Source organism: Tachyglossus aculeatus, chromosome 21, assembly GCF_015852505.1.
Source record: "Tachyglossus aculeatus isolate mTacAcu1 chromosome 21, mTacAcu1.pri, whole genome shotgun sequence".
In the NCBI taxonomy this organism is placed as follows: Eukaryota; Metazoa; Chordata; class Mammalia; order Monotremata; family Tachyglossidae; genus Tachyglossus; species Tachyglossus aculeatus.
Genome location: NC_052086.1, coordinates 81867284 through 81894817, shown reverse-complemented (window position 1 = coordinate 81894817; position 27534 = coordinate 81867284). Strand labels below are relative to the sequence as shown.

The 27534-nt window shown below is 50.3% G+C and overlaps 1 protein-coding gene across 1 annotated transcript in view; it reads right to left on the bottom strand.

Moving 5' to 3' along the window:
- The window catches only part of LOC119942157 (voltage-dependent T-type calcium channel subunit alpha-1H-like), a 222969-nt gene that overhangs the window by 111999 nt on the left and 83436 nt on the right, over positions 1-27534 (bottom strand). Inside the window, 2 exon segments of the mRNA XM_038762812.1 lie at positions 4849-4982; positions 7579-7690. Of these exon segments, the coding sequence (XP_038618740.1) occupies positions 4849-4982; positions 7579-7690 (246 nt within the window).

Below are 27534 nucleotides of genomic sequence, written 5' to 3'. Positions count from 1 at the left end.
AGACTCTGCCCCGCTCACCATCCTACCCCCTCCCCAACTCTCTTCTCCAAACCCTCAACCCCTCTCCTTCAAATCCACTGCTTTAAAGGGGTGGTGAACTCACTGTGGGCAGGGAATATGTCTACCAAATCTGTTGTATCGTGCTCTACCTAGGGCTTAGTACAGTGCTCTGTACCCAGTAAACACTTAATGAATACAATTGATTGATTCGTGGAGCACCCACAAGGGAGGCAGCCCCACGTAATGGAAGAAGTGGGGGACTGAGGGCCTGGAGACTCAGCTCTGAATTTCCATTTTGCCTCTGATCTGCTGTATGACCTTGTGCAAGTCACTTAACTTCTCTGGGCCCCAGTTTCCCCAGCTAGAAAATGTGGTTGAGATTTCTGCACTCTCTCCCTCTTAGACTGTGAGTCTGTGGACTGTCCAAAACTGAACTCCTCATCTTCCCACCCAAACCTTCCCTTCTTCACAACTTCTCTCATCACTGTAGTCATCACAAGCTCACAAACCTTTTTTTTGGAAAAAAATGGTATTTGTTAAGTGCTTTCTATGTATCGAGCACTATCCTAAATGCTGGGGTCGATACAAGAATTTTTTTTAAATGATATTTGTTAAGCACTTACTATGTGCCAGACACTGTTCTAAACCATGGGGTAGATGCAAAGTAATCAGGTTGGACAGAGTCCATGTCCCACATGGGGCTCACAATCTTGATCCCCATTTTACGGGTGAGATAATCAAGGCCCTGAGAAGTAATGTGATTTGCCCAAGGTCACACAGCAGACAAGTGGCAGAGCTGGGATTAAGACCCCAGGTCCTGGATTAGATTGTAACTCAAAATTAGATTAGATTAGATTTGAACTCAAGTAAATTCGATGGGACATAATCCCTGTCCCACATGGGGCTCACAGTCAGGTAGGTGGAAGAACAGGTATTGAATCTCCATTTTATAGTTGAGGAAACTGAGGCACAGAGTGACTGGGTGACTTGCCCAAGGTCAAAGTTTAGCCAAGATTAGAAACCAAATCCTCCGGTTCCTAGGCTCGTGCTTTATACACTAGGCCACGCTACTCTGGAAGGACATAAGAGAGCTGGAGAAAGTATAGTGAGAGAAGGGGAGCCAAGATAATCAGGAGTTATTAATTGACTGATTGATGTCAGTTTTTGGCTTTGTATTTCTCAAGCACTCAATATAGTGCAGTGATCTGACACAGCTGTGACAGAATTCTGCTACCCAGACAGCACACTGACTGACGATGCAGTGAAAGATAGGGAAAAAGAAACCAGAATCAAGAAAGCCATTCCATCCTTTGGGAGACTGTCCAGCAGAATGTGGCGGAAGCATGATATCAGGCTCCAGGACAAACTAGAGGCCTACAGAGCTGTAGGATTATTCCTCCTTCTCCACAGCTGGGAGACCTGGGCCACATGTAGGTGCCACATCCAATTCCTTGAGCAGTTCCAGCAGTATCACTTATGGACCCAATATCAGGTGGGAAGATCAGATCACAAACAATGAAGTTCTGGAACATAGTTGGCTTCCTGACATCAAAGCTCTGCTCACCTGAACACAGCTATCCTACGTGGGACATGTGCAGAGAATGAGCAACAACAGAAGACTCAAACAGCTGCTGTTCGGAGAGCATAAATTAGGAAACTGAAAGCCAGGAAGGCAGAGAAAGCATTTTAAGGACATGGGAGAACAAAGCCTCAGACAATGCTGCATCCCAGCTGATATAACTGGGAGCCAATTGCTAGGGACAGACCTGCAAGGTCACAGTCATCAAAAAAGGAAGCAGCTCTCTTTAAGCAATAGAGAGAAAAGGAAGCAAAAGAGAAAACATTGGCAGGCACAGCAAACATGAAGCACAGCACCACAAGGGTCAACTTTTTGTGTGCTCAAGGTGGCTGGGACTGTGGGTCTCGCATTGGTCTTCCCAGCCAGAGAGGCCCTCATAGGTGAAAATCACCATCGGCTGCGTCTTTGACCACGAAGGATGGCTGTATGCATGTGCGTTACACTAGGTCCAGTCGGTAGCCCTACACCACCTGTGGGGCACTGGGGGTCCTGATGGATTTCATGATCTCCCCCTTCCTGAGGAGTGATGGATAGTCTACAGTTCATCAGCACGTTATTCCAATTATTTTTCCCTGGGAGCATCAAGGGCCTATTAAATTCAAAGCACTATACTTTGAATAGTGCTTTGGGGAGCCCCACAGAAACAAGGCCTTTATTCCCTACCCACAAGAAGTTTATAGTAGAATGGAAGCAACAGACCTTAAGTGTTTTGCATAGAGTGCAATAAGTGGGAGCTGGAGGGACACTAAAGATCAAGTAAGAAGGAGCTCATATGGATCGGGATGAAATAGCTGAATAAATAACTGAATGCTCCAGTCATGCGCTGTAAGCTCGTTGTGAGCAGGGAATGATAAGCAGAGTGACCTAGTCGATAGAACATGGGCCTAGGAATCAGATAGATCTGGGTTCTAATCCTGGCTATGCCACTTAGCTACTGTGTGACCTTGGGCAAGTCACTTAACTTCTTTGTGCCTCAGTTACGTCATCTGGAAAATGGGGATTAAGACTGTGAGCACCCCATGGGACAACCTGGTCACCTTGTTACCTCCCCAGCGCTTAGAACAAAGCTTTGCACATAATAATAATAATAATAATAATAATGATGGCATTTGTTAAGCACTTACTATGTGCAAAGCACTGTTCTAAGTGCTGGGGAGGATACAAGGTAATCAGGTTGTCCCATGTGGGGCTCACAGTCTTAATCCCCATTTTACAGATGAGGGAACGGAGGCACAGAGGAGTTAAGTGACTTGCCCAAAGTCACACAGCTGACAAGTGGAGGAGCCGGGATTAGAACCCATGACCTCTGACCCCCGAGCTCATGCTCTTTCCACTGAGCCATGCTGCTTCTCAAGTAAGCGCTTAATAAATGTGACTATTATTATTATATAATAATAATATAATATAATGTTATAATATTATTATAATAGTATTTATATTGTGCTCTTCCTAGCATTTAGTGCAGTGCTTTGCACACACTAAGGGCTCAATAACTATGATTGACTGATTGATTAATGTATGAATATACAGGTGTCTGGAAGAAGGAGACGTGGCCTAGTGGTAACAGCTCAGGCCTGGGAATCAGAGAAACTGGGTTCTAATCCCAGCTCTGTCAATTGTCTGCTGTGTGATCTTGGGGAAGTCACTTCACTTCTCTAGGCCTCAGGTGCCTCATCTGTAAAATGAAGATTAAGACTGTTAGTCCCCAAGAGGGTTCTGGACTGAGTCCAACCTGATTAGTCTGTATCTACCCTAGCATTTAACTCGGTGACTGGCACAAAGTGCTTAACTAATCAATTAAAAAAACCCCTAACTTTCCCTTTGGAAAAATAAAAGAGCTCTAACAAAAGCACGATATTATTATTTTTAAATGACTAAATAAACATATACATCTGAACCTAAGTGCTTTAGAGATGAATCACATATAAAAGAGCTAAGGGCAGGTGTTGAAGTGCCTAGGTTGTCAAGAATTAATCAGGGAAGGTTCTCTGGAGGAGGTTGTGGTTGTTGTGGTACTTGTTAAGAGCTTATTATGTGCCAAACACTGTAGTAAGCACTGGGGTAGATACAAATTAATCAGGTCAAATTTAAAGGGGGAGGGAGAACAGGTCTTGAATTCCCATTTTATTGTTGAGGAAACTGAGGTAGAGGGTGACTTGCCCAGGGTTACACAGCAGGCAAGAGATGGAGCCAGAATTAGATCCCAGGCCTGCTGACTCCCAGTTCTGTGTTCTTTCCACGAGCCACACTGAATGGGATCAGGAGTCAAGAGACCTGGATTCTGATCTTCGCTTTACCTCTAGCCTGCTGTGTGACCTTGGGCAAGTCATTTAACTGCTCTTTGCCTCAGATTCCTCATCTGCAAAATGGGGATAAGATTCCCATTCTCTCTTCCTCTTAGGTGGTGAGTTCCATGTGGGACGGCAACTGCTTCTGATCTTATTATCTTGGATCTGCCCCTGCGACAGGGCAGGCCAGCACCAGCTTCCTGCGGCAGGCAGGACTAGTCAGGGTTTTGCCAGGTCCAGGGTGCACCTCAATCTCGCCTGTCTCTCCACCGAACCCTGGCCCACGTCCTGCCTCTGGCCTGGAAAGCCCTCCCTTCTCAAATCCTCCAGACAATTACTCTCTCCCCATTCAAAGCCTTCCTGAAGGCACATCTCCTCCAAGAGGCCTTCCCAGACTGAGCCCCACTTTTTATCTCCCACTCTCTTCTGCGTCACCCTGACTTGCTCCGTTTGCTCTTCCCCCGCCAATCCCAGCCAACAGCACTTATGTATATAGCTGCAATTTTATTTATTTATATTGATGTCTGTCTCCCCGACTCTACACTGTGATCTCTTTGTGGGCAGGGAATGTCAGTGCTTAGAACAGTGCTAGGCACATAGTAAGCGCTTAACTTCTAGACTGTGAGCCCACTGTTGGGTAGGGACTGTCTCTATATGTTGCCAATTTGTACTTCCCAAGCGCTTAGTACAGTGCTCTGCACATAGTAAGCACTCAATAAATACGATTGATTGATTGATTGATCATCATTATTATTACTGTTGTACTGTAGTTTCCAAAGAGCTTAGAATGGTGCATTGCACACAATAAATGCTTAATAAATATGATTGAATGAATGGGGGGCCCCTGGCACCAGCTTTGAGGCCAGGTTTCACTGACTAGTGCTTGGCTCCAGCTGGGATGTGCTTGGGACATGACCCCTACCCCAGGGGCTCCCCCCCTCCTGCCCGTTCCCCCATTGCCGTCAGCATCCAGTGACCAACCCAGCTATGACGATGAAGAAATCCAGGCGGTTCCATGTGTCTCCCAGATAACACTTCTGCCCAAACACCCCCAGGGCGATCATCTTGGCCACCATCTCCACAGCAAAGAAGGCAAAGATGAAGTCATCAAACGCCTGGCATCCATGGAGAGACACAGAGAGACAGAGACAGAGGCACATCAGATGGGGCTCTTCCAATGGGTCTTAGCAGGGGCTGGTGGGCCGTAGGGAGGGCCATACCCAGACCCACACCGAGGAACCCAGTCAGGCTCTGGGGGCGGACCCACCTTACATATGGCCAAGTGGAGGTCCAGAGAGGAGTTACGCCTTCCTGAGGACACCCAAAAGGTAAGGTATTGTCCGAACCACCCCCCTGCCCGGGTTCCCTGGGAACCCTGGATTGTGGTCCAGCTCGGTCCTGGCCTGCAGGGTGACTTTGTGCTCGTCATTTAGCCTTGCAGCCCTCAGTGCTCTCTTCTGGGAAATGGGGAGAAGATAGCTCCGTCTCTCTCCCTCTTTCTCAGCCCTCCCCATGTTGGACAGGGGCTGCGTCTGACCAGATTATCTTGTCTCTTTCTAGTGCTTAGCATAAAGTAGGTGCTCAGTATAAGCCATAATCGTAGTTCTGATTCTGATAATTAGGGACATTCAGTTAACCCGCATGCCCTAGTGGGAGCAGGAAGGAAGGGGGAAGTGGGGATGAAGTGACTCATTTCCTTAATGGCTGAGGGTGGCAGACCTCCTCAAGAGGTTGTGTGTGTAGTATGTGTGTAGAGGGGCGGGTGCGGGAGGGGGACAGGAGGCAGGTGAGGTGACCTGCCCCCTGCTCCCCCGCCAGTAGCAACCCAACCAGCATCTGTCATAATCAATCAATCAGTCACCCAATCAGTAGTATTGTTGAGCACCCTTTGTGTGCTGAGTACTGCATTGAGCACTTGGGAGAATACAACAGGTTAGGTAGATATGACCCCTGCCAACAAGAAGCTCACAGTCTACTACTATAAGCAGAGCACAGTACTAAGGGCTTGAGGAAGCAGCATGGCATAGTGGACAGAGCGGGGCCTGGGATTTAGAAGGCCATGTGTTCTAAACCTGGCTCCACCACTTTCATTCATTCATTCAATCGTATTTACTGAGTGCTTACTGTGTGCAGAGCACTATACTAAATGCTTGGGAGGCCATAATACAATGGTATAACTTGTCTGCTGCATGATCTTGGGCAAGTTACTTCACTTCTCTGTGCCTCAGTGATTGAGACTGTGAGCCCCATGTGGGACAGGGATTGTGTTCAATTCAATTTGCTTGTATCCACCCCAACACTTAGAATGGTGCCTGGCACATAGTACAAACTTAAGAAATGCCACCATCATCATTATTATTATTATTATACTAAGGCAGGGATAGGGAGATTAAAGATGAAAGATTAATCAGAGAAGGCTTCCTGGAGGAGGTGTGATTTCAGGAGGGCTGGGATGACGGGTAGAGCTGCATCTTTTAACAGAAACCACTGAAGCTGGGCTGGGAGGCACCCCCTGGGCCTAGGGGTAACTATGAAAGCCAAAGAAGCAAGTTGCCTAGTGGATAGAACATGTTCCTGGGAGTCAGAGGGACCTGGGTTCTAATCCTGGCTCTGCCACTTGGGTGCTGTGCGACTGAAGGCAAATCACTTCACTTCTCTGGACCTCAGTTTCCTCATCTGTAAAATGGGGATTAAGACTGTTAATCCAACGTAGGACATGGGCTGTGTCCAACTTGATTAGCTTGTACCTATCCTAGTGCCTGGCACATAGTAAGTGCTTAACAAATACCATGAAAAAAAATCAGTCTTTGAAACTTGGCCCTGCTTCCTCACAGTTCATCCTCTCAGAGACCGTTAGAGCAGGGAGATACTTCCTGACCCTCCACCATGTGCTGCCCCGGTGAGACCCTCAGACCCCTCTTGCAATCATCTTCCTTGTAGGAAGGGCCTGTGAAGACCCTGGGGCAGTGGCTGGAACCAGTCTGAGAGGGCTACCGGCTTCACCATCAACCTCTGATGGGCCCTAGTCCTAGGAGCTTGTGGCCAGGAGCTGCAGCAGGTTGGGGGGGAGGGCTCTGAGACCTGGAACTAATCAGGTTCCAAGTGACCATTCAGTTCCAGGATGGGCAGCTAAGAGCCCCACAGTCCCCAGTGCACTGCACTGTGCCCAGCTCCCAGCCTGCCCTCTGCCACTAGACTGTGAGTTCCTTGAGGGCAAAGAGAGCACATCTTCCTACTGCTGAACTCTTCCAGGTACTTAGTACATTACCCAGCATTCAGCATTACCTGGTAGACTGTAAGCTTCCTGCAGGCAGGGCGTGTGTGAATGTGTGTGTGTATGCACCTGTACTCTTCCAGGTGTTTAACACAATGCTGATCACTGAGAAAACACTTGGCAGATGTCACTGACCAATGGATAGATATATTGATTGATTGATTGACTGATTGATCCTTGGGTTCTGGTACTCCAGAAAGGGGCTGGCCTGTGGCTTTAGCCCTCAAGTTCAGTGGAACCACCCTCCCCACACTGTAGGGCCAGGGAGGGCTGGACCAGACCCCTCCACTGGGCTCACTTGGGGCCCCTTGTCCTCTCCTGGCATATCCTGCCCCCCCGCCCCGCCCCTGCCCCCTCCTGCTCTTTACCTCCACCCCCACCTGCCCTGCCACTCCCCCCCCCACCATGCTCCAGAGCCATGTCTCTCCGGTCCCTACCTCCAAGACGGCACAGCGCTGGGAGCGGCACTCCACGTCCTCACATGGCCGGAACATGCCCAGGGTGACACAATTCAGCAGGATGGCCAGCATGCTCACGTGCTCGAACCAGGTGATGTGGATGGTTAAGGAGACTCTTGCTGTGGGCTGGACCAAGGGCAGGGGCCGGGACAGTGAGGGGTGGACCGGGAATGAGGCAAGAGGGCTATCTTGGGACGTCACCCTGATTTGTTGGACTCCCAGAGGACAGTGGCAAGGAAGGGAAAAGTCTGGCTTAACTGAGCAACTTCCAAGAAGGAATTGTGATCTCTTCTCCTTATGTGCTGCAGCCTGATTTCCCCACTATGCCACAGCCTGATTTCTTCCTTAGTTTCGCAGCCTTGTTTCTCCTTATGTGCTGCGGTGTGATTAAGTCCTGGACACGCAGCCTGCTTTCTCTTCATGTGGTGCAGTCTGTTTGCTCCCCCTCTGCTCTACCCCCTCCCCACCCCACAACATGTGTGCATATATGTACATATTTATTATTATATTTACTTTATTAATGATGTATATATATATATCTATAATTTTATGCATTTATACTGATGCTATTGATGCCTGTTTACTTGTTTTGATATCCGTCTCCCCCCTTCTAGACTGTGAGCCCATTGTAGGGCAGGGATTGTCTCTTTTTGTTGCTGAATTGTATTTTCCAAGCGCTTAGTACAGTGCTTTGCACACAGTAAGCGCTCAATAAATACAATTGAATGAATGAATGAATGGTTTATCTCCCTGGATTTCACAGACTGATCTCCCTATGAGTACCCCAGCTGAGTTTTCACTGTGTGCCTCCCCATGGCTGCAGCCGTGTCAGCAGCAGTATGAGATTCTGCAGCAGCCCCAGCTTCGGCTCCCACCCTGACTCTAGCCCCAGACCAGTGACCCTGCGGCGGCAGTGGACTGAGATTCCCTTGTTGCCCCTACCTTGGTCCCAGCCTGAGCTTCAGTGACCTTGCGGCAGTGTGGGTAGGGGCCTGAAACTACCATGTGACCCCAGTGGCAGCCCCAGCCTGTGCCCCCATGACCCCGCAGCAGTGGAAGGGGCCTGAGACTCCTTTGTGTCCCTGAGCCCCAGCCCCAGCCTGTGCCCCACTAACCTCGTGGCAGCAGCAGTGGCCTAAGACTCTCCTGTAAACCTGGCACCAGCCACAGGCTGTGCCCCGGTGACCCATGACAATGACAGCAGGGTTCTGGGACTTCCTCATGACCCCAGTTCCGGCTCCAGCCTGAGCCCCAGTGGCCCTGCAGTGGCAGGAGTGGTCTGAGACTTCCCCATGACTCAGGCACCAGCCCCAGTCTGTGCCCCTGTGACCCCACAGTGGCAGCAGTGATCTAAGACTCCCTCATGGCTCCAACCCCAGCCCTGGCCCCAGCCTCTACCCTAGCGAACCCACAGTGGGGTGGCAGGGGTCTGAGATTCCCTTGTGGCCCCAACACAGGTCACAGTCTGTGACCCAGTGACCCCGTGACAGCAGCTGCAATGCCACCCTGGGACTCAGTGAGCCCATGGAGGTGGTGGCAATGGTCTGAAACTCCTTGGTGACTCTGGCACCAGCTCCACCCTGTGCCCCAATGACCCTATGGCAGCAGCGGTCTGAGGCTCCCTCATGATCCCGGCACCGGCCATAGATCCACCCTGGGACCCAGTGAGCCCATGGCCATGGTGACAGCAGTGATCTGAGACTTCTATGTAAAGTTGACACCAGCTCCACCCCACCTCAATGACCCCATGACCCCATGGCTCCCCTTCAGTGACCCCATGGCGGCAGTGGTCTGAGACTCCGCTGTGGGCCTGGTGATTGCCTCAACTCCACCCCAAGTCCCAGTGACTCCAGTGGTCTGAGAATCCCTCATGGCCCCGACCCAGGTTCCGACCTGAGTCCCTGCGACCCGATGGCCGTGGTCTGAGACTCCCTCATGACCCCAACCCTAGCCTGAGCCCCATTGATCCTGTGGCAGTGGCATTCTGAGACTTCCTCATGGCTCCGGCACCAGCTGCAGCTCCATCCCATGACTTGTTGATCCTGCAGCAGTGGCAGAGGTCTGAGATTCTTTTGTGACCCTGACACCAGCTCCACCCCACATCTCAATGACCCTCATGGCAGTTGCAGGGTGAGGTCCCATGACCCCACATCCCAGTAACCCCACAGGGGCAGCAATAGACAATACCATGGTGATGGCACCGGCCCTGTGCCAAGTTCTGGTGACTGCAGAAGCGAGAAGCTGGGAGACCCCCACAGAGGCACATGGAGATAGAAGATGGAAGTGGTGAGAAGCAGGGGGATGCCCATGAAGGTACATGAAGGTATTAGAGGGCAGCAGTGAGATTCTGGCCCTGGAGGGGATGGGAACTGGAGGACAAGGAAGAGGAGACCTGGCTCTGCCACATGTCTGCTGTGTGACCTTGGGCAAGACACTTAACTTCTCTGAGCCTCAGCTACCTCATCTGTAAAATGGGGGTGAAGACTGTGAGCCCCATGTAGGACAACCTGATCACCCTGTATCCCCCCACCCCCCAGCACTTAGAGCGGTGCTTGGCACATAGTAAGTGCTTTAACAAATGCAAAAAAAGGGAAGTTAGTGAAGGCAGGTGCAGTTTGACACTACCTGTGGTGTTGCCTTAGCAGCTTATCCTTCTAGCAGCAGTCTAACAGTGGGGGGCAGGGCTGCTGAGCCCCCATGAGCCTAATCAAGCCCTAGCCCCAGATCTTAAACTCTATAAATCCCAGGAGCTCCTGTGGTAATCTGGTCTGGCAGTATAATCCACCAATGCCTTCAGAGGAAGATTTCTCTCTGTCTTCTCTTCCTACAAGGACCTCCCACAGGGATGTAGAGCCAAAAGCTATTTGAATCCCCATTTGTCTTAGTAACAGGGAAGAAGTTAAGTGGTTTAAGAAGTAAAAAAGGACCTGGGTTCTAATTCCATCTAGGACACTTGTCTGCTGTGTAACTTTGGGCATATCAAGTCATTTCACTGTGCTTCAGTTACCTCATCTGTAAAATGGGGATTAAGACTGTAAACCCAATGTGGGACATGGGATGTGCCCAAGGTGAATACCTTGTATCTACCCCAGAACCAAGTACAGTGCCTGGCTTATAGTAAGCACTTAATAAATACCATTACAAAAGTGATTTCTCCCAGGCCACACAGCAGGGAAGTGATGGAGATAGGATCAGAAACCCTGAGGGGGCAGTGAGAGGGTCCAGTCTCAGGCTGTTGCATCCTCACAGGTGCTCCCCTCCTCCCCGTTCCCTTCTCTATCCTGCTGTGTGCTACCTCCCTTCCTCCTTCCCTGGCCTGTAGCAAACCAGGAGGGTGAGATAGGGTTAGAGGAAGGGAGAAGGGGAGGAATGGAAGGAGGGAGAGTAAGGTGGATGGAAAGGAGGGAGGGAGGGAGAAGAAGGGACTCATCTGGGAAGCCTCAGTGGCTGGACCCTCCTGCCTCCCTGTCAGGACTTCTGATCCCTCCTCTGCAACTTGCCTGCTGTGTGACCTGGGGTAAGTCACTTAACATCCCTGAGCTCAGTTAAATGGGGCTCAACTTTTAGACTGTAAGCTGGTGGACAGGGAACTTGACTGTTAACTCTATTGTATTGTACTGTCCCAAGCACTTAGTACAGTGATATACACACAATAATCACTCAATAAATACCGATGATGAGGATGATGATGATAACGATGATGGTGAGGGAAGGAGGGAAGAAGGGAGGGGAGCTGAGCCACCCGGGGGAACCTCACTGTACCTGGTGCTGAACAACCCACTTGGGCCCCGGGCACAAGGCTGACCACTTCCTGCTTCTTCTTGGCATCTCCTGTTTTCCCTTCTGCTCCTCCTCCCCTGCAGCAGTGAGGTTGGTGCTAAGCACCTCACCCCTCCAACCTGGGCAGCTTTTCCTGTGATGGCAGGGCAGATCAGGGCAGAGAGAGAGAGAGAAGGGGAGAGAGAAAGAGAGAAGCCAAGTCCCCTGTGGCTTGAAACGAGTGGCCTGGCTCCTGGGGGAGAATTCACAGTCCCCCAACAACCATGTCTGCACGTTCAGAGCTGGAGGAGAAACCAACAGCGCCCAATGCTGAGGCTCAGGATGCTCAATGTGCTCTCCTGCTAACCAGGCTTCTACACAACCAGGTGCACACAGATGAGGCAGTTGGTCCTCTGGGGGGACCACTCACCCAGCCCTGGCAACAGTAGTAACAGCAGTAGCCTTACTGTTTACAGATCCCAGGCCCTGGGCCCAGGCACCATACTGAGCACTGGGGAAAAGTCCAATAGGACCATGAGACATGCTGACAGGGGACTTCCTCTCCAGTGGGGGAGATGGGCACTGTACTGAGCACTTGGGAAAGGCCAACAGAGAGTCACGAGAAACATGCCCTGCCCACAGGGGAGTTTTTTCTTATGGTATTTGTTAAGCATCTACTGTGGGTCAAATATGCTTCTAAATTCTGGGGTAAGTAAAAGCTAATTTCAGTCAGACAGCAGCTCCTGTCTCACATGGGACCCACAGTCTAAGTAGGAGGGAAAGCAGGTATTTAATCCTTATTTTATAGTTGAGAAAACCGAGGCACAGCGAAGTGAAGTTGACTTGTCCAAGGTTACACAGCAAGCAATTGGCAGAGCCAGAATTACAACTCGGATCCTCTGATTTCCAGGTCTGTGCTCTCTCCACTAGGTTATGCTGCTTCCATTCCAACTGGTGCCAGGCACTGTACTGAGCACCGGAGAAGAATAACAGAAACCCAAGACACATGTACTGTGTTCCCTTAGCTCACTTCATTCCAAAGCATTTCCCTACCCACCCTACTGACCTACACAATTATGCCTCTAAACCTAAGAGAAGCAGCATGGCCTAGTGGCTACAGCATGTGTCTGGGAATCAAAAGGACCTAGGTTCTAATCCCACCTCCACAATTTGTCTCCTGTGTGATCTTGGGCAAATCACTTCACTTCTCTGGGCCTCAGTTTCCTCATCTCTAAATGGGGATTAAGACTGGGAGCCCCATGTGGGACAGAGACTGTGTCCAACCTGATTACCTTGTAGCTACCCCAGTGCTTAGTACAGTGCGCAATGAATAATAATAATGGTATTTGTTAAGCACTTTCTATGTGCCAAGCACTGCTCTAAGCACTGGGGTAGATACAAGGTAATCAGGTGGTAAACAGAATTCATATTCCCACCCAAAACCTGCCCTCCCCATGACTTTCCCATCACTATAAACAGCACCCCCATTCTCCCTGTCTAACAAGCCTGCAACCTAGGCATTATCCTGAACTCATCTCTTTCAATCAACCCACATATTCAATCTGTCACTAAATCCTGTCAGTTCTACCTCCACGGTATTGCTAAAATCTGTCTTTTCCTCTCCATCCAAACTACTGCCATATTAATCCAAGCACTGATCCTATCCTGCTTTGATTACTGCATCAGCCTCCTCACTGAACTCCTGCCTTCTGTCTCTCCCCACTTCACTCTGTTTTCTAAGAAACCATTCTGTCTGTTTCCCCACAACTCAAGAACCTCCAGTGGTTGCCTATCCACCTCCATGTCCAACAGAAACTCCTTAGTATAGGCTCTAAAGCACTCAATCACCTTGCCCCCCTGCACCTTATCTCTCTGATTTACTACTATAACCGAGCCTCAATTTGCTCCTCTAATGCCAAGCTACTCACTGTCCTCTAGTCTTGTCTATCTCGCCGCTGACCTCTTGCCTACGTTCTGCCTCTGATCCAGAACACCCTCCCCCTTCATAACCGACAGACCATCACTCTCTCCACCTTCAAAACCTGATTAAAATCACATCTTCTCCAAGAGGACTTCCCTAAGCCCTTTTTTCTCCTACTCCCTCTCCCTCCTGTGTTGCCTGTGCATGTGGCTCTGTCACCTTTAAGCACTTGATAATCACCTCACTCTCAGACCCACAATGTTTAGGTACATACTTATAATTTATTTTAATGTCTGTCTCCCCTTTAGACTGCAAGCTTCTTGCGGGTGGGAAGGTCTCTACCAACTGTTAATTTGTCCTCTCCCAAGGGCTTAATCCAACACTCCACACATAGTAAACACTCAATAAATACCACTGATTGATTGATTGAGTCCTGACCCATGTAGATGAGGAAATCGAGGACCAGTGAGACTGGTCTCCCTGCTTCTAGCCTCTTTGCCGGTGTAGTCGTGGTAGTGGTAGTAGTGGTGTAGTAGTGATAGCGGTGTTAGTAGTAGCAATAGAAATAGTAATGGTAGTAGTGGTTGAAGTAGAGTAATAGTAGAACTGGCACTAAGCGCTTGGGAAAGCCCAACAGAAACACAAGACATGACCCCTGCCCTCACAGAGCTTCCACTCTTCAAGTCAGAGACATAAATGTATTTATAATTGTATTTAGAAACAGAATAAATAACGGAATGTTCTGTTGAGTTTAGGCATATACATCAATAATCTGTGGCCCAGATCATCTTCCTGAAACATCTTCAGACACATGGCTCCCTCCTCCTCCAACACCTCCAGTATTTGCAAGTGGGAAGTCCAGCCCTCAGGCCTGGTGGATCCCTGCCCCCTCTGGCCTCTGACATAGCTGTTCTCTCCACTTCCCTCCAGCTCACTAGGCCTCTCCCAGAATCACCTCTCCCAGTCCCTCACCTCTGACCCCTAGCTCAGGCTTGGCTCCCTGCCTGGGATTCCCTCCCCTTCCATGTCCATCATGTGCCCTCCCCCTCCCCACCCCTCCAGGAGCCGCCTGTAAAAATCACCTCCTCCTTGGATAATAATAATAATAATGATGGCATTTATTAAGCACTTACTATGTGCCAAGCACTGTTCTAAGCGCTGGGAAGGTTACAAGGTGATCAGGTTGTCCCATGGGGGGCTCACAGTTTTAATCCCATTTTACAGATGAGGGAACTGAGGCCCAGAGAAGTTAAGTGACTTGCCCAAAGTCACACAGTTGACAGTTGGCAGAGTCGGGATTTGAACCCCTTACCTCTGACTCCAAAGCCTGGGCTCTTTCGACTGAGCCACGGTGCTTCTCCCTGACTCCCCCAAACAACCCTCTGGGCCGCATCATAGTTGCACAGCTAGCATCAACCCTAGCAACTTATTCATTTATTATTCATTTTTCCAAGCTCTTCTATTTTCAGCTCTATTTTGGTTTCCCGTCTTGCTCCCCTCTGATTCTTGTCTTCCCTTCTCACATGGGAATCTTTCTACCCAGCAAAGACCTTTCCCCAGGAAAGCCTTGCTGAGAACAAACACCACCAGAAGGTCATGTTGTGTGTGTGTCTTAGTGTCTGTATGTCTGTGACTGGGTCTGTGTGTATGTGTGAGATGGTGTTTCTTTGTGTCTGTGGGACTGTGTGTGTGATAGTGACTCTGTGTGTGACTCTGTGTCTATGTCTGTGTGTGACTGCTCTGAATGTCTGTGAATGTGTTTGTGTATGTGATGGTGTTTCTATGTGTTACTGTGTGCATGTCTATGACTGTGTGTGTGTGTGCATGCCCATGTGTGAGAGAGCGAGAGAGAGAGTGTGTGTGGGGGTGCTGGTGAGGGAAGGCACTAAGAAATTGGGCCATGGCCGACTTTGGCCTTTTAAAGGTTAACAGAAACAGGGCTGGATGTTTCAGTTAAATTTGAGTGGGAGATGGAAATGCCAATTAAGGGTTCTCCTCTCTCTGCCTGTCTTCCTGCTCTCTCTGCCTTTGTCTCACTGTCTCTCCCTCACTCCAGCTCTCTGCCTCTCCTCATCTCTTCCTCCCTCTATCTCTGGCTCTCTCTCCCTCCCTCCCTTTGTTTCTTTTCCTACATCTCTTTCTCTATTTCTTTCTGCCTCCCCATCCCTCAGTCTCTCTCTCCTTTGTCTCTGCATCTCCATCTCTGGGCCTGTCTCTGACACCGGGACTGGACTCTCGTGTTCACATAGCTTTTGAGGGCCCCAGGTGGCCAGGGCAATATCCCCACAGCAGTTAAGTTCCCCACCCAGAACACACGACTAGGTCAGCGACCAATTATCTAGTTTCATACCAGGCAGTCAGTTGCCATCATCATCATCATCTTCATCTTCTGCATTTATGGAGCACTTACTATGTTCGGAGCACTGTATTAAGCATTTGGGAGAGTAGAATCTAACAGGCTTGCTAGAGAGGTGGTGCCCTACCCACAGTGAACTTACAGTCTAGAGCTGCGGACAGATGGCAAAATAAATGACAGACTGGGAAAACATCAGAGTAATAAGGTCAAGCACATAAATGCTATGGGGCTGGGGTGAGGATCAAGGTGTTTAAGGGGTACACTGGCAATGCAGAGGGGAAGGTGGATGGGGAAAAGTGGGCTTAGTCTGGAGCAAGTGAGGGAGTAAGGGCGGAGCAGGGTGAGAGAGGGCAGGGTGTGGGAAAGGGTGGTAGAGGATGAGTTGAGGGTGGGGATTTGGGGGCACGAGGTGGGGCACAGCAAGGTGGCAAAAGGTGGAGTGGGGGTGGGGGTGGGGGGAATCGAGGGAGGAGCAAGCGTGGATCAAGGGAGGGTGGAAGAGGGTGGAACGGGGAAGACCGGGGCAGGGTGGAGGCGGGCTGATGGAGGTGGAGGCAGGGGGATAGAGGGAGGAGCTGAGGTGGATCAGGGCAGGGTGATGGATGGTGGGGCAGGGGTGGGTTGGGTCAGGGCCAAAGGAGGCAGGGTCCTGGGATCCTCAGCTTTCTCAACACAGCCCAATTCTTTCCAGCCAGAGGGACAAAGAGTTGTGCCCTCAGGAGGTATCCAGTACAAAGCTGTGAACAGAAGAGGTGCTCAATAAATGACTGAATGGGTGAATGACTGGAAGAAGGAATGAGCTCTGTTGGCAGTGGGGACTGAAAGCCTCTAGTCAGGCCTGAAAACAACCTAGGCCCCGGTGCATGGGAAGAAACAAGTCAGCTGCTGATCAGGCGCCAAACCCAGTAACCCAGTGCCGACGACTCTGACCCCAGGGCTGGGATAACGAGGACGCCAATGTTTCTGATGCCCCCTATGCACTCGCCCCACCCTGACCCTGGCCTCTGGTCTGGAGCAGTCCAGTGGATCACCTTCCTGCTATCTGTCTCTGGCCCTAGGCCTGCCTCTCTAGCTACAGATGAAGTATTTTGTGGGCAGGGAAAAGACCCAGGCTTCTCTTGTTCTTTTTTGAGAGCTCAGTACAATGCCCAACCCCCAGGGCATGCTCAGTAAACACCTTTGACAACACCACCACCTGCTCTCCCTCTCATCCTGACTGCTCAGAGTTGGAGTCTGGAAACTCCAGCTGTCCATCATACCACCCTCTGCCACTGAAAGGAGGAAAGTGGAGGTGGACTTGGAGGTGCTCCCTCAGGGAGGGGAACTCCAGGAGGGTCCCCCATGGTCAGGGAGCCCCAGACCGGGCCCCTACCAGGGATGGGAAGCTCAGACAGGGCCTCCCAAGTATCGGGAGTTCCAAACCAGGCACCCTAGGGATGGGGCACTCCAGATGGGCCCCCTAGGGATGGGGAGCTCCAAGGATGGGCCAGCCTGACTTCCACATCAGTCAATCAATCAATCGTATTTACTGAGTGCTTACTGTGTGCAGAGCACTGTGCTAAGCGCTTGGGAAGTACAAGTTGGCAACATATAGAGACAGTCCCTACCCAACAGTGGGCTCACAGTCTAGAAGGGGGAGACAGAGAACAAAACCAAACATACTAACAAAATAAAATAAATAGAATAGATATGTACAAGTAAAATAAATAAATAAATAAATAGCGTAATAAATATGTACAGACATATATACATATATACAGGTGCTGTGAGGAAGGGAAGGAGGTAAGATGGGGGGGATGGAGAAGGGGACGAGGGGGAGAGGAAGGAAGGGGCTCAGTCTGGGAAGGCCTCCTGGAGGAGGTGAGCTCTCAGTAGGGCCTTGAAGGGAGGAAGAGAGCTAGCTTGGCGGATGGGCAGAGGGAGGGCATTCCAGGCCCGGGGGATGATGTGGGCTGGGGGTCGATGGTGGGACAGGCGAGAACGAGGCACGGTGAGGAGATTAGCGGCAGAGGAGCGGAGGGTGCGGGGTGGGCTGGAGAAGGAGAGAAGGGAGGTGAGATAGGAGGGGGCGAGGTGATGGAGAGCCTTGAAGCCGAGGGTGAGGAGTTTCTGCCTGATGCACAGATTGATTGGTAGCCACTGGAGATTTTTGAGGAAAGGAGTGACATGCCCAGAGCGTTTCTGGACAAAGACAATCCGGGCAGCAGCATGAAGTATGGATTGAAGAGGGGAGAGACATGAGGATGGGAGATCAGAGAGAAGGCTGATGCAGTAGTCCAGACGGGATAGGATGAGAGCTATGGTTCTGAAAGGAGGAAGACAGTCCAACATCATAAACCAGGGGCCTTTGTGGCTGTTTTCCCAGCTACCAGATGCCCACCTGGGCAAAATGAATCCTGCTCTCCTGACCACATCCAACCTACTGCTGTCCCAGGTTCCCTCTGCCCAGGGCTCCTACTGTCCCAGGCTTCCCCCATCCTGGGCTCCCCTGGCCCAGGCTTCCTCTGTCCCAGGCTCACCCTGGTCCAGGCTCCCTCTGTCTCTGGCTCCCTCTGTGCCAGGGGTCCCACTAGCCTGAGCTCCTCTCATTTTCCTAGGCTTCCCCTGGCCTGGGCTCACACTATTCCAGGATCCCTAACTCCAAGGCTCTCCCTGGCCTGGGTTCCTACTGTTCCAGGCTCCCGGATATATTTCCCAGAGGGGACCAGCGTGTAGAGCCCTTGGCCATATGTGCAAGCCAGCTCCCAAACAACAGCCACCCGGTACCCGACGCCTGCCTCCTGAGCCTGCAGCCAACCGAGATGGATCGATGGATCCTGGATACAGCTGCTCCTTCCAGGAATCCTCCAGAAACCACCTCTCACCACCCCCGGCGAGACTGGAAATGCCTTCATGGAAGGTACTCACAAACAGGATTGTCTGGAGGAGAGCCAATCTGCCTACAGCACTGGAATGGGGAATCCCTCTGAAAAACGGACCCCGCAGGCCCTCGCCCAAACTCCCCCTTTCTCATCACACTGGGCTCTTTGATGAACAAGAAACTAGAGGGAGGGCTTGGGAGGCACTTGGGAGTTTGCTAGGCTAAAGAAAATCATTTTAGCACTTACACTACGCCAAGCACTTTGAATCATCTGGGGTTAATAGTCTAAGGGGAAGAGAGGACAAATATTGAATCTCCATTTTGCAGATAAGGATACTGAGAGAAGAGAAGTTAAGTAATAATAATAATTAATAATTGTGGTATGTGTAAAGTGCCTACTCTGTGTCAAGCACTGGAGTGGATACACGACAATCAGTTCCCTTGTGGGGCTCCCAGTCTAAGTAGGAAGGAGAATGAGTATTGAAGCCCCATTTTGCAGATGAGGGAATTGAGGCCCAGAGAAGTGAAGTGTCTTGCCCAAGGTCACACAGCAGACTGGTGGCAGAAGCAAGATTAGAACTCTGGTCGTCTGACTCCCTCTAGGCCACGTTGAGGGCCTTGAACCACTTGTGTGTGTATCCAGTGACAGTGGCTGGTTGCAAATAGTTCGTGTTTGTCTGGCTGCCCCCTACTTCAGACTGTGAGCTCCTAGAGGACAGGGAACCTGTTACTGCTGGGCTTAGTTCAGGGTCTAGAGTTCAGTCCATGCTCAGAAAACCCCCCTGCTTGATTAACTGACTTGGGGGCGCCGATTCGTCATTCATCGGGTTTGGGAGTGTTATGTGATGCTGTAAATGGGACTTTTCTGCCCAGTGGATTCCGGAGCCTTGATCCCAGGCCTCGCCATACAATCACCCCAGAGTCTCCATGAGTCCCTGGCCTTCTGACCCTCAGGCACCAGGTGCTCCCCATTTCACTTTCATGGGGCCCCTTGCTCCTTTTACCTCCCGCATCCAGCTGCAGGAACCCATTAGAAACCAATTCGACTTCAGGCTGCACGGGAATGGCATCCATTTAGCAGATTTATGAGCCAGTACTCAACAGGCAGTGACTTCCTGAACCCCTGGGGTCTAGCAGTGCTGCTATAAGCTTGTCTTTCTGTTTTAGAATATGCTTCTCATTCCATATGAGAAGCAGTGAGCCAACTTCCTAGACAGCTTCCTGAACCCCCTGGCTGGGTGCTAGAAAACCCTAAGAGGCATATGTCTGCAGGGTCTCCAGTGACCAAGGGCCCAGGGCCCAGAATCAGGAAGCCAGGGTTCCAATTCTGGCTCTGCCACCGGCCTGCTGGATCGCCTCGGACAAGTTACTCAACCTATCAGAACCTTAGTTTCCGCATCTATAAAAATGGGGAAAATATCCTTGCTCGCCCTCCCTCCCTTTTAGACTGTAAGCCCCAGGTGGACAGGGACTTTGTCTGACCTAGTAATGATAACTATGATATTTGTTAAGCACTTACTATGTGCCAAGCACTGTGCTAAGCACTGGGGTAGATACAGTGTATGTGGGTCAAACAGTCTGTGTCCCACATGGGGCTCACAGTCCAAGGGGAAGGGAGCTAAAATCCATCCTTTCCTCTCCATCCAAACTGCTACCATGGTAATACAATCACTCATCCTACTCCACCTGTATTACTGCATTAGCCTCCTTGCTGACCTCTTAGCTTCCTGTCTCTCCCCACTCCAGTCCATACTTCTCTCCTGCCCGAATCATTTTTCTACAGAGATGGTCAGGATATATCATCCTGCTCCTCAAAACATTCCAGTGACTACCCATCCACCTCCACATCAAATTTCACATTTTTTTATACATTCATAATTACACATCAAACAAAAATTCCTCACCATTGGCTTTAAAGCACTCCACCACTTTGCCCCCTCCTTGCCCCCACGTCACTACACTCCTTCTACAACCCAGCCCACACACTTCTCTCCTCTTGTGCTAACCTTCTCATTGTACCTGTCTTGCCACTGACCCCTAGCCAATGTCCTGCCTCTGGCCTGGAATACCTTCCCTTCTCAAATCCAACAGGCAATGACTCTCCTTCCCTTCAAAGCCCTATTGAAGGCACATCTCCTCTAAGGGGCCTTCCAAGACTAAGCCCCCATTTTCCTCTTCTCCCACTCCCTTCTGTGTCATCCTGACTTACTCCTTTTACTCTTCCCTTCTCCCAGCCCCACAGCACTTATGTACATATCCGTAATTTACTTATTTGTATTGGTGTCTGTCTCCCACCCCTAGACTGTAAGCTCACTGTGGGCAGGAAATGTGTCTGTTTATTGTTGTGTTGTACTCTCCCAAGTGTTTAGAATCAATAGCATTTATGGAATACAGTGCTTTGTATTCAGTAAGTGCTCAATAAATACGATTGAATGAATAAAAGAGTGAATAGGTATTTCATACCCATTTTGCAGATGAGGAAACTGAAGCACAGAGAAGATGAGTGACAAGCCCAGGCTAGTGGTGGAGCTGGGATGAGAACCTTAGATCTCCCAGGCCCAGGCTCTTTCCACTAGGCCATACTGCTTCCCACCAGATCATCTTGTATCGATCCTAGGGCTCAGCACCTAGAAAGTACTTAATAAATATCATGATAAAAATAATAAGAGCACTGACGGTCCGTTTAGGGAGTTTGGATGATGATGATGTTGGCATTTATCAATCAATCAATCAATCAATTGTATTTATTGAGCACTTGTGCGGAGCACTGTACTAAGCGCTTGGGAAGTACAAGTTGGCAACATATAGAGACAGTCCCTACCCAACAGCGGGCTCACAGTGTAAAAGGGGGCTTACTTAATTAAGCTCTTACTATGTACAAAGCACTGTTATAAGCACTGGGGAGGTTACAAGGTAATCAGGTTGTCCCACGGGGGGGCTCACAGTCTTAATCCCCATTTTACAGATGAGGTAACTGAGGCCCAGAGAAGTGAACTGACTTGCCCAAAGTCACACAGCTGTCAACTGGCAGAGCTGGGATTTGAACCCATGACCTCTGACTTCAAAGCCCGTGCCCTTTCCACTGAGCCACGCTGCTTCTCTATTTATTAAGCGCTTACTATGTTCAAAGCACTGCTCTAAGCACTGGGGAGGTTAGAAGGTGATCAGGTTGCCCCACGGGGGGCTCACAGTCTTAATGCCCATTTTACAGCCATGATGCTTCTCAATTTGAGGAGACGGGGTCATGGCAGCGGAGATGGAGAGGTTGGTGGAGTGGCGGGAAGATGAAGGAGGGGATGGTAGGGGTGGAGGGCGGGTGGTTGGAGGATGGAGAAGGGGATGGAGAAGGTGGAGGAGGAGTGGTGGAAGGATGGAGGAGGGCACGGAGTGGGGTGGAGGAAGAGTGGCATGAGGATGGAGGAGGAGAGAGAAGGGGTGGAGATAGGGTGGCAGGAGGACTGAGGAGGGGAAGGGAGGTGCGGGAGGGAGGAAGACAATTCTCTGTCCAGGCTGAAAGACCAGGCTGAAATTCCAGGCCTGTCCCCACTTAGTCCGGCCCATGTTTCTCAAGTCCCAGCCCCAGAGCCCCCAGGAGTCTGGGCGGGCTGTGGGGAGGGTCCCGGGAGGGTTCAGGAGGGAGCAGCCCACCTCACGCTCCGGGAGGGCTGTGGCAGCCCTCAGATCTCCTTAGAGATCTCCTTAGAGGGGTGGGGCAGGGCCTTGGTCAGGGGTGGGCAGCTCTTGTGACTGAAGGAAAGGGGAGGGAGGCAGCAAGGAAATTCCCAAACATGGAAATGTTTGTGAGAAACCCTGCCTGGTGGGACCGAAGATTGCCTCGACTGGAGGAGTGGCCAGAGGCCACCCTCTCTCTTTCCACCGCCCCTCAGCTTGCTGGGCAGTTGGTCCTGGGGACTTCATTCCCCTGGCTGCTTGCTGCCCCCAGCTCTGCGGCTCCCGGGTGATGGGCATATGGGACCTCCTGGACCTGGAAGGGCAGGCTCCTGGGGGGTGCCCTGCGAGTGGCAGCCACAGTGGTCTGGGGTCTGGGGTCTGGGTTCCCAGCCATGACCTCCGAGTTCAGCCCAGTTTTTACTTAAGAGCCCACAGACTTGGTTCCCAGCTTCTGGGAAGGCAGACAGTGCCCCCTCCCTCTATGGGCTGGAGTCCCTAGTCAGATGTGAGTGGGTGGGCAGGGGCTGCAGGGGGGTTCCTGAAATGGGAGGGTGAGGGTGGTGGCCGGTAGGAAGCTGGCCCCCTCCAATGAAGCACCAGGGACCGGGTTTGCTGGAGGAACAGCTCTGTCTCCAGCCTCTCCCACCTACAGTCCAGGCTTCATTCCGCTGCCTGGGTACATGTCCTCAAACATCATCTCCCACTCCTCTTAAACCTCCAGTGGTTGTCCATCCACCTTAGCAATAAACACAAATGCCTTACCGTTCAGCTTGAACGATAATAATGATGGCATTTATTAAGTGCTTACTATATGCAGAGCACTGTTCTAAGCACTGGGGAGATTACAAGATGATCAGGTTTCCCCCCGGGGAGGCTCACAGTCTTAATCCCCATTTTTACAGATGAGGTAACTGAAGCACAGAGAAGTTAAGTGACTTGGCCAAAGTCACACAGCTGACAATTGGCAGAGCCAGGATTTGAACCCATGACCTCTGACTCCAAAGCCCACGCTCTTTCCACTGAGCCATGCTGCTTTAAGGCACTTGGTCCACTGTCCCCCTCTTACTTCAATGATCCCCTACAATTTAACCTGCTCACTTCACTCCTCTAACACCAACCAGAGAAGGAGCATGGCATAGTGGATAGAGCATGGGTCTGGGAATCAGAAGGTCATGGGTTCTAATCCCAGAGAAGCAGCATGGCTCAGTGAAAAGAGCACGGGCTTTGGAGTCAGAGGTCATGGGTTCAAATCCCAGCTCCTCCACTTGTCAGCTGTGTGACTTTGGGCAAGTCACGTCACTTCTCTGGGCCTCAGTTCCCTCATCTGTAAAATGGGGATGAAGATTGTGAGCCTCACATGGGACAACCTGATCACCTTGTATCCTCCTCCAGTGCTTAGAACAGTGCTTTGCACATAGTAAGCGCTTAATAAATGCCATTATTATTATTAATAATCCTGTCTCTGCCACTTGTCTGCTGTGTGACCTTGGGCAAATCTCTTCACTTCTCTGGGCCTCATTTACCTCATCTGTAAAATGGGGATTAAGACTGTGAGCCCCATGTGCCTGGCACATAGTAAGTCCTTAACAAATACCACAATTATAATAATTATTATTATTATTATGAATAATGATAATAATTGCCTACTCAGTGTACCTCGATCTTGGCTGTCTCGCGGCTGTCCTCCTTCGGGCCTGGAACTCCCTCCCCCTTCATATCTGACAGTCCATCACTCAACTTCAAAGCGTGGCTATAACTCTTCCAGGAGGCCCTCCCAACTAGCCTCTCATCCCTCCGCTTCATTTCCCCCATATTGCTAAATTATCACTTCTGCATCACCCAAGCCTTTGGATGCTCACCTCTCCCCCACTCCCAAATACTCAACTCCCTGGAACTGATTTTTGGGTCTATCTCCCCACTAGACTGTCATCTTCTTGAGAACAGGGATTGTATCCACCAATCGTACTGTGCTCTCTAAGTGCTTAGTATAGTGCTTTGGGTCATAGTGAGCACTGGGCAAATTGATCTGTTGAAGGATTGGGACCTAGAGACAGCAAACAGCAGGCAACCACCCTGCTTCTCTAACTCCAAGTTCTGGCCACATAGTTCACCACGCCCTTCCCTGGCCGTTGGCTGCCCCGAGAAGCTCTGGATCCTACCCTCCTAAGCCCTCCTATACCCTCCTACCATTTCCCCTCAGAACCTCCTTCAGCAGAGCACTATGCTGAGGATGAACTGCATGTAGAGCACTGAACTGAGCACCTATTGGGAGCAGAACACTGTACAGAGTATGAACTGCATGAAGAGCATGCACTGAATAAAGAGCACTGTACTGAGTATGAGTTTCATGCAGAGTACTATTCTAAGCATGCATTGGATTCCGAGTATTGTATTGAGCACATTCTGGATACAGATCACTGTACTGAGCGTTGCACTAATTGCCTACTGGGTACAGGGCACTGTACTGAGTATAAGCTATAGGTAGAACACTGTACTGAACACATATTACATACAGAGTACCACATGTCTGCTGTGTGACCTTGGGTAAGTCACTTAACTTCTCTGAGCCTCAGTTCCCTCATCTGTAAAACGGGGATTGACTGTGAGCCCCACGTGGGACAACCTGATCATGTTGTATCCCCCCAGTGCTTAGAACAGTGCTTTGCACATAGTAAGTGCTTAACAAATGCCATTATTATTATTATTATTGAGCAAACACTGAGCACAGAGTACTCTCCTGAGCAATTACTAGTTGCAGAGCACTAGATTCAGCATATACAGGATAATAATAATAATGAATAATCATTGTGGTATTTCTTAAGTACATACTGTGTGCCAGGAACTGTATTAAGTGCTAGGGTAGATACAAGCAAATCGGGTTGGACACAGTCCCTGTTCCACATGTGGCTCACAGTCTCAACCCCCATTTTACTGGTGAGGTAAATGAGGCCCAGAGAAGTGAGGTGGCTTGCCCAGGGTCACACAGCAGACAAGTGGCGGAACTGGACTTAGAATTCATGAGCTTTTGGCTCCCAGGCTAGTGCTCTATCCACTGGGCCACGCTGCTTCAGAGCACTGTACTGAGCACATTTGCAATGCAGAGCCCTGAACTGCAGTGTGGTGGCCTTGCAGAAAGGGCCAAGGATTCAGGAGGCTTGGTGCTTGGTACACAGTACCCTTTAAGCATTTGGTATTCACCCCATCTTCAGCCCCATGATACTAAAGTACATATCTGTAATTTCTTTCTTTGTATTAATGTCTGTCTTCCCCTCTAGATTGTAAGCTCCTGGTGTGCCTGAAATGTGTCTCCCAACTATCTTGCATTGTAATCTTCCAGCACTTAGTACAGGGCTCTGCACACAGTAAGCACTCAATAAATACCATTATTTGCTAATAAGTACTTCCTCTGATCAAAATACTGTAGTAGCAGCCTACAAGAGTCCCAGGCAGGGAGAACATTGTGCTGGATGCCTGAATCAATCAATCACTGGCATTTATCGAGCACTTAGTGTGTGGAGATCACGGTACTAAGTGCTTGGGCTAGGACAATACCCTGTATACTAAACACTGAACTGAGCAGGTAGTAAACTGCAGAAGTCTGTATTGAGTTTGATTTGAACACAAAGCATTGTCCAGGGCAAGGAAGAGCAACAGTGAGTTGGTCTCATGGAATCTGGCCTTGATATCGCTCTGGCAATGCCCTGGCTTCGGATGAAGGGTTGCTTAGCAACCTGGTACATAGTGTAAAGAGAGGTGGAGGAGGAGGAAGAGGAAAAGAAGGAGGACGAGGAGGGGGGAGAAGGAGGAAGAGTGTGAGGAAAAGACACACAGACCTCAGAAAGGCTGCAGAGAGAAATCCCTGCTCAGTTGCCTGTACTGAGACACACCAGCTCCTTACTCCTCCCCTCCTTCCTCCCCTTGTCCCTCATCCCTTCCTTCCCTCTCTCCTCTCCCTTCCCCTCCTCCCTCTTCCCCTCCTCCATCTCCCCCTCCTTCCTCTTCCCCTTCTCAGATTGCCATTTCTTTTCCTTCCCCCCAACTCCCCCCATCCCCTTCTCTCCCTGCCTCCCCTTTCCCTCACCCTTCCTCTCCTTCGCCTCCTCCCACCTCTACATTCCTACTCCCTTTACCCCTCTTCTCCCCCCTTTTCCCTTCTGCCCCCCTCCCTTCCTCCTCCTGCCCCCTCACTCCTCCACCTGACTCTCCTCCTCCTCCTCACTGCAACACCTGTCTACATGTTTTGTTTTGTTGTCTGTCTCCCCCTTCTAGACTGTGAACCCATTGTTGAGTAGGGACTGTCACTATATGTTGCCAACTTGTACTTCCCAAATGCTTAGTACAGTGCTCTGCACACGGTAAGTGCTCAATAAATACTATTGAATGAATGAACTCTTCTCCCTCCTTCTTCTTCAAATGCTGCCGAGTCGTTTCCGACCCATAGCGACTCCACAGACATACCCTCTTCAGAACATCCCATGTTCTGTCATAAAGTTGTTCTGGTGGGTTTATCCATAGAGTTTTCTTGGTAAAGATATGGAAGTGGTTTAATAATAATAATGATGGCATTTATTAAGAGCTTACTATGTGCAAAGCATTGTTCTAAGCACTGGTGAGGTTACAAGGTAATCAGGTTGTCCCACAGGGGGCTCACAGTCTTATTCCCCATTTTACAGATGAGGTAACTGAGGCCCAGAGAAGTTAAGTGACTTGCCCAAAGTCACACAGCTGAGAATTGGCAGAGCCAGAATTTCAACCCATGACCTCTGACTCCAAGCCTGTGCTCTTTCCACTGAGCCACACTGCTTCTCAAGGTTTACCATTGCCTTCTCTGGGCAGTGAAAACTTGAGTCTCTCCTGTTGTCTTTGATCAATGGTTTGATCACTCAGTTACCTGCCTTTGACTCTTTCCCATGCTGCTGCTGCCCAGCACAGATGAATCGACTTTGTCTGAGGCTTCGACTTAGACCTTCCCATTATGGCATAGCTCTAAGCTTCATCAGTGTATACAAACTCTCCTGCCATGATAAGGTGTTGATTCATAGATGAGTCTCCCTCTTTCCCCACCTCCTTTTCTTCTTCTTCTCCCTGTTCCTAGTTCTCCTCCTCTCCTCCTGGTCCTTGTCCTCCTCCCCCCACTCCTTCCCCCCACCATGGGTGGGGCATGAAGACAGCAGGCAGTTATGGGGCAGTCGTGGGGCAGCCAGGGAGGGTAAGGCAGCTTGAGATGGGGGTGGAAGCTCAGTCAGGGAAATGCACAGAGGCAGGGCAGGGGAGGGCAGAGAAGTCCCCCTCTGTTTCCAAATGCCCAGATGGGCTGGTTTTGCTTTCCATAAATCAACCAGTGAGCACTTAACTATGTGCTCACTG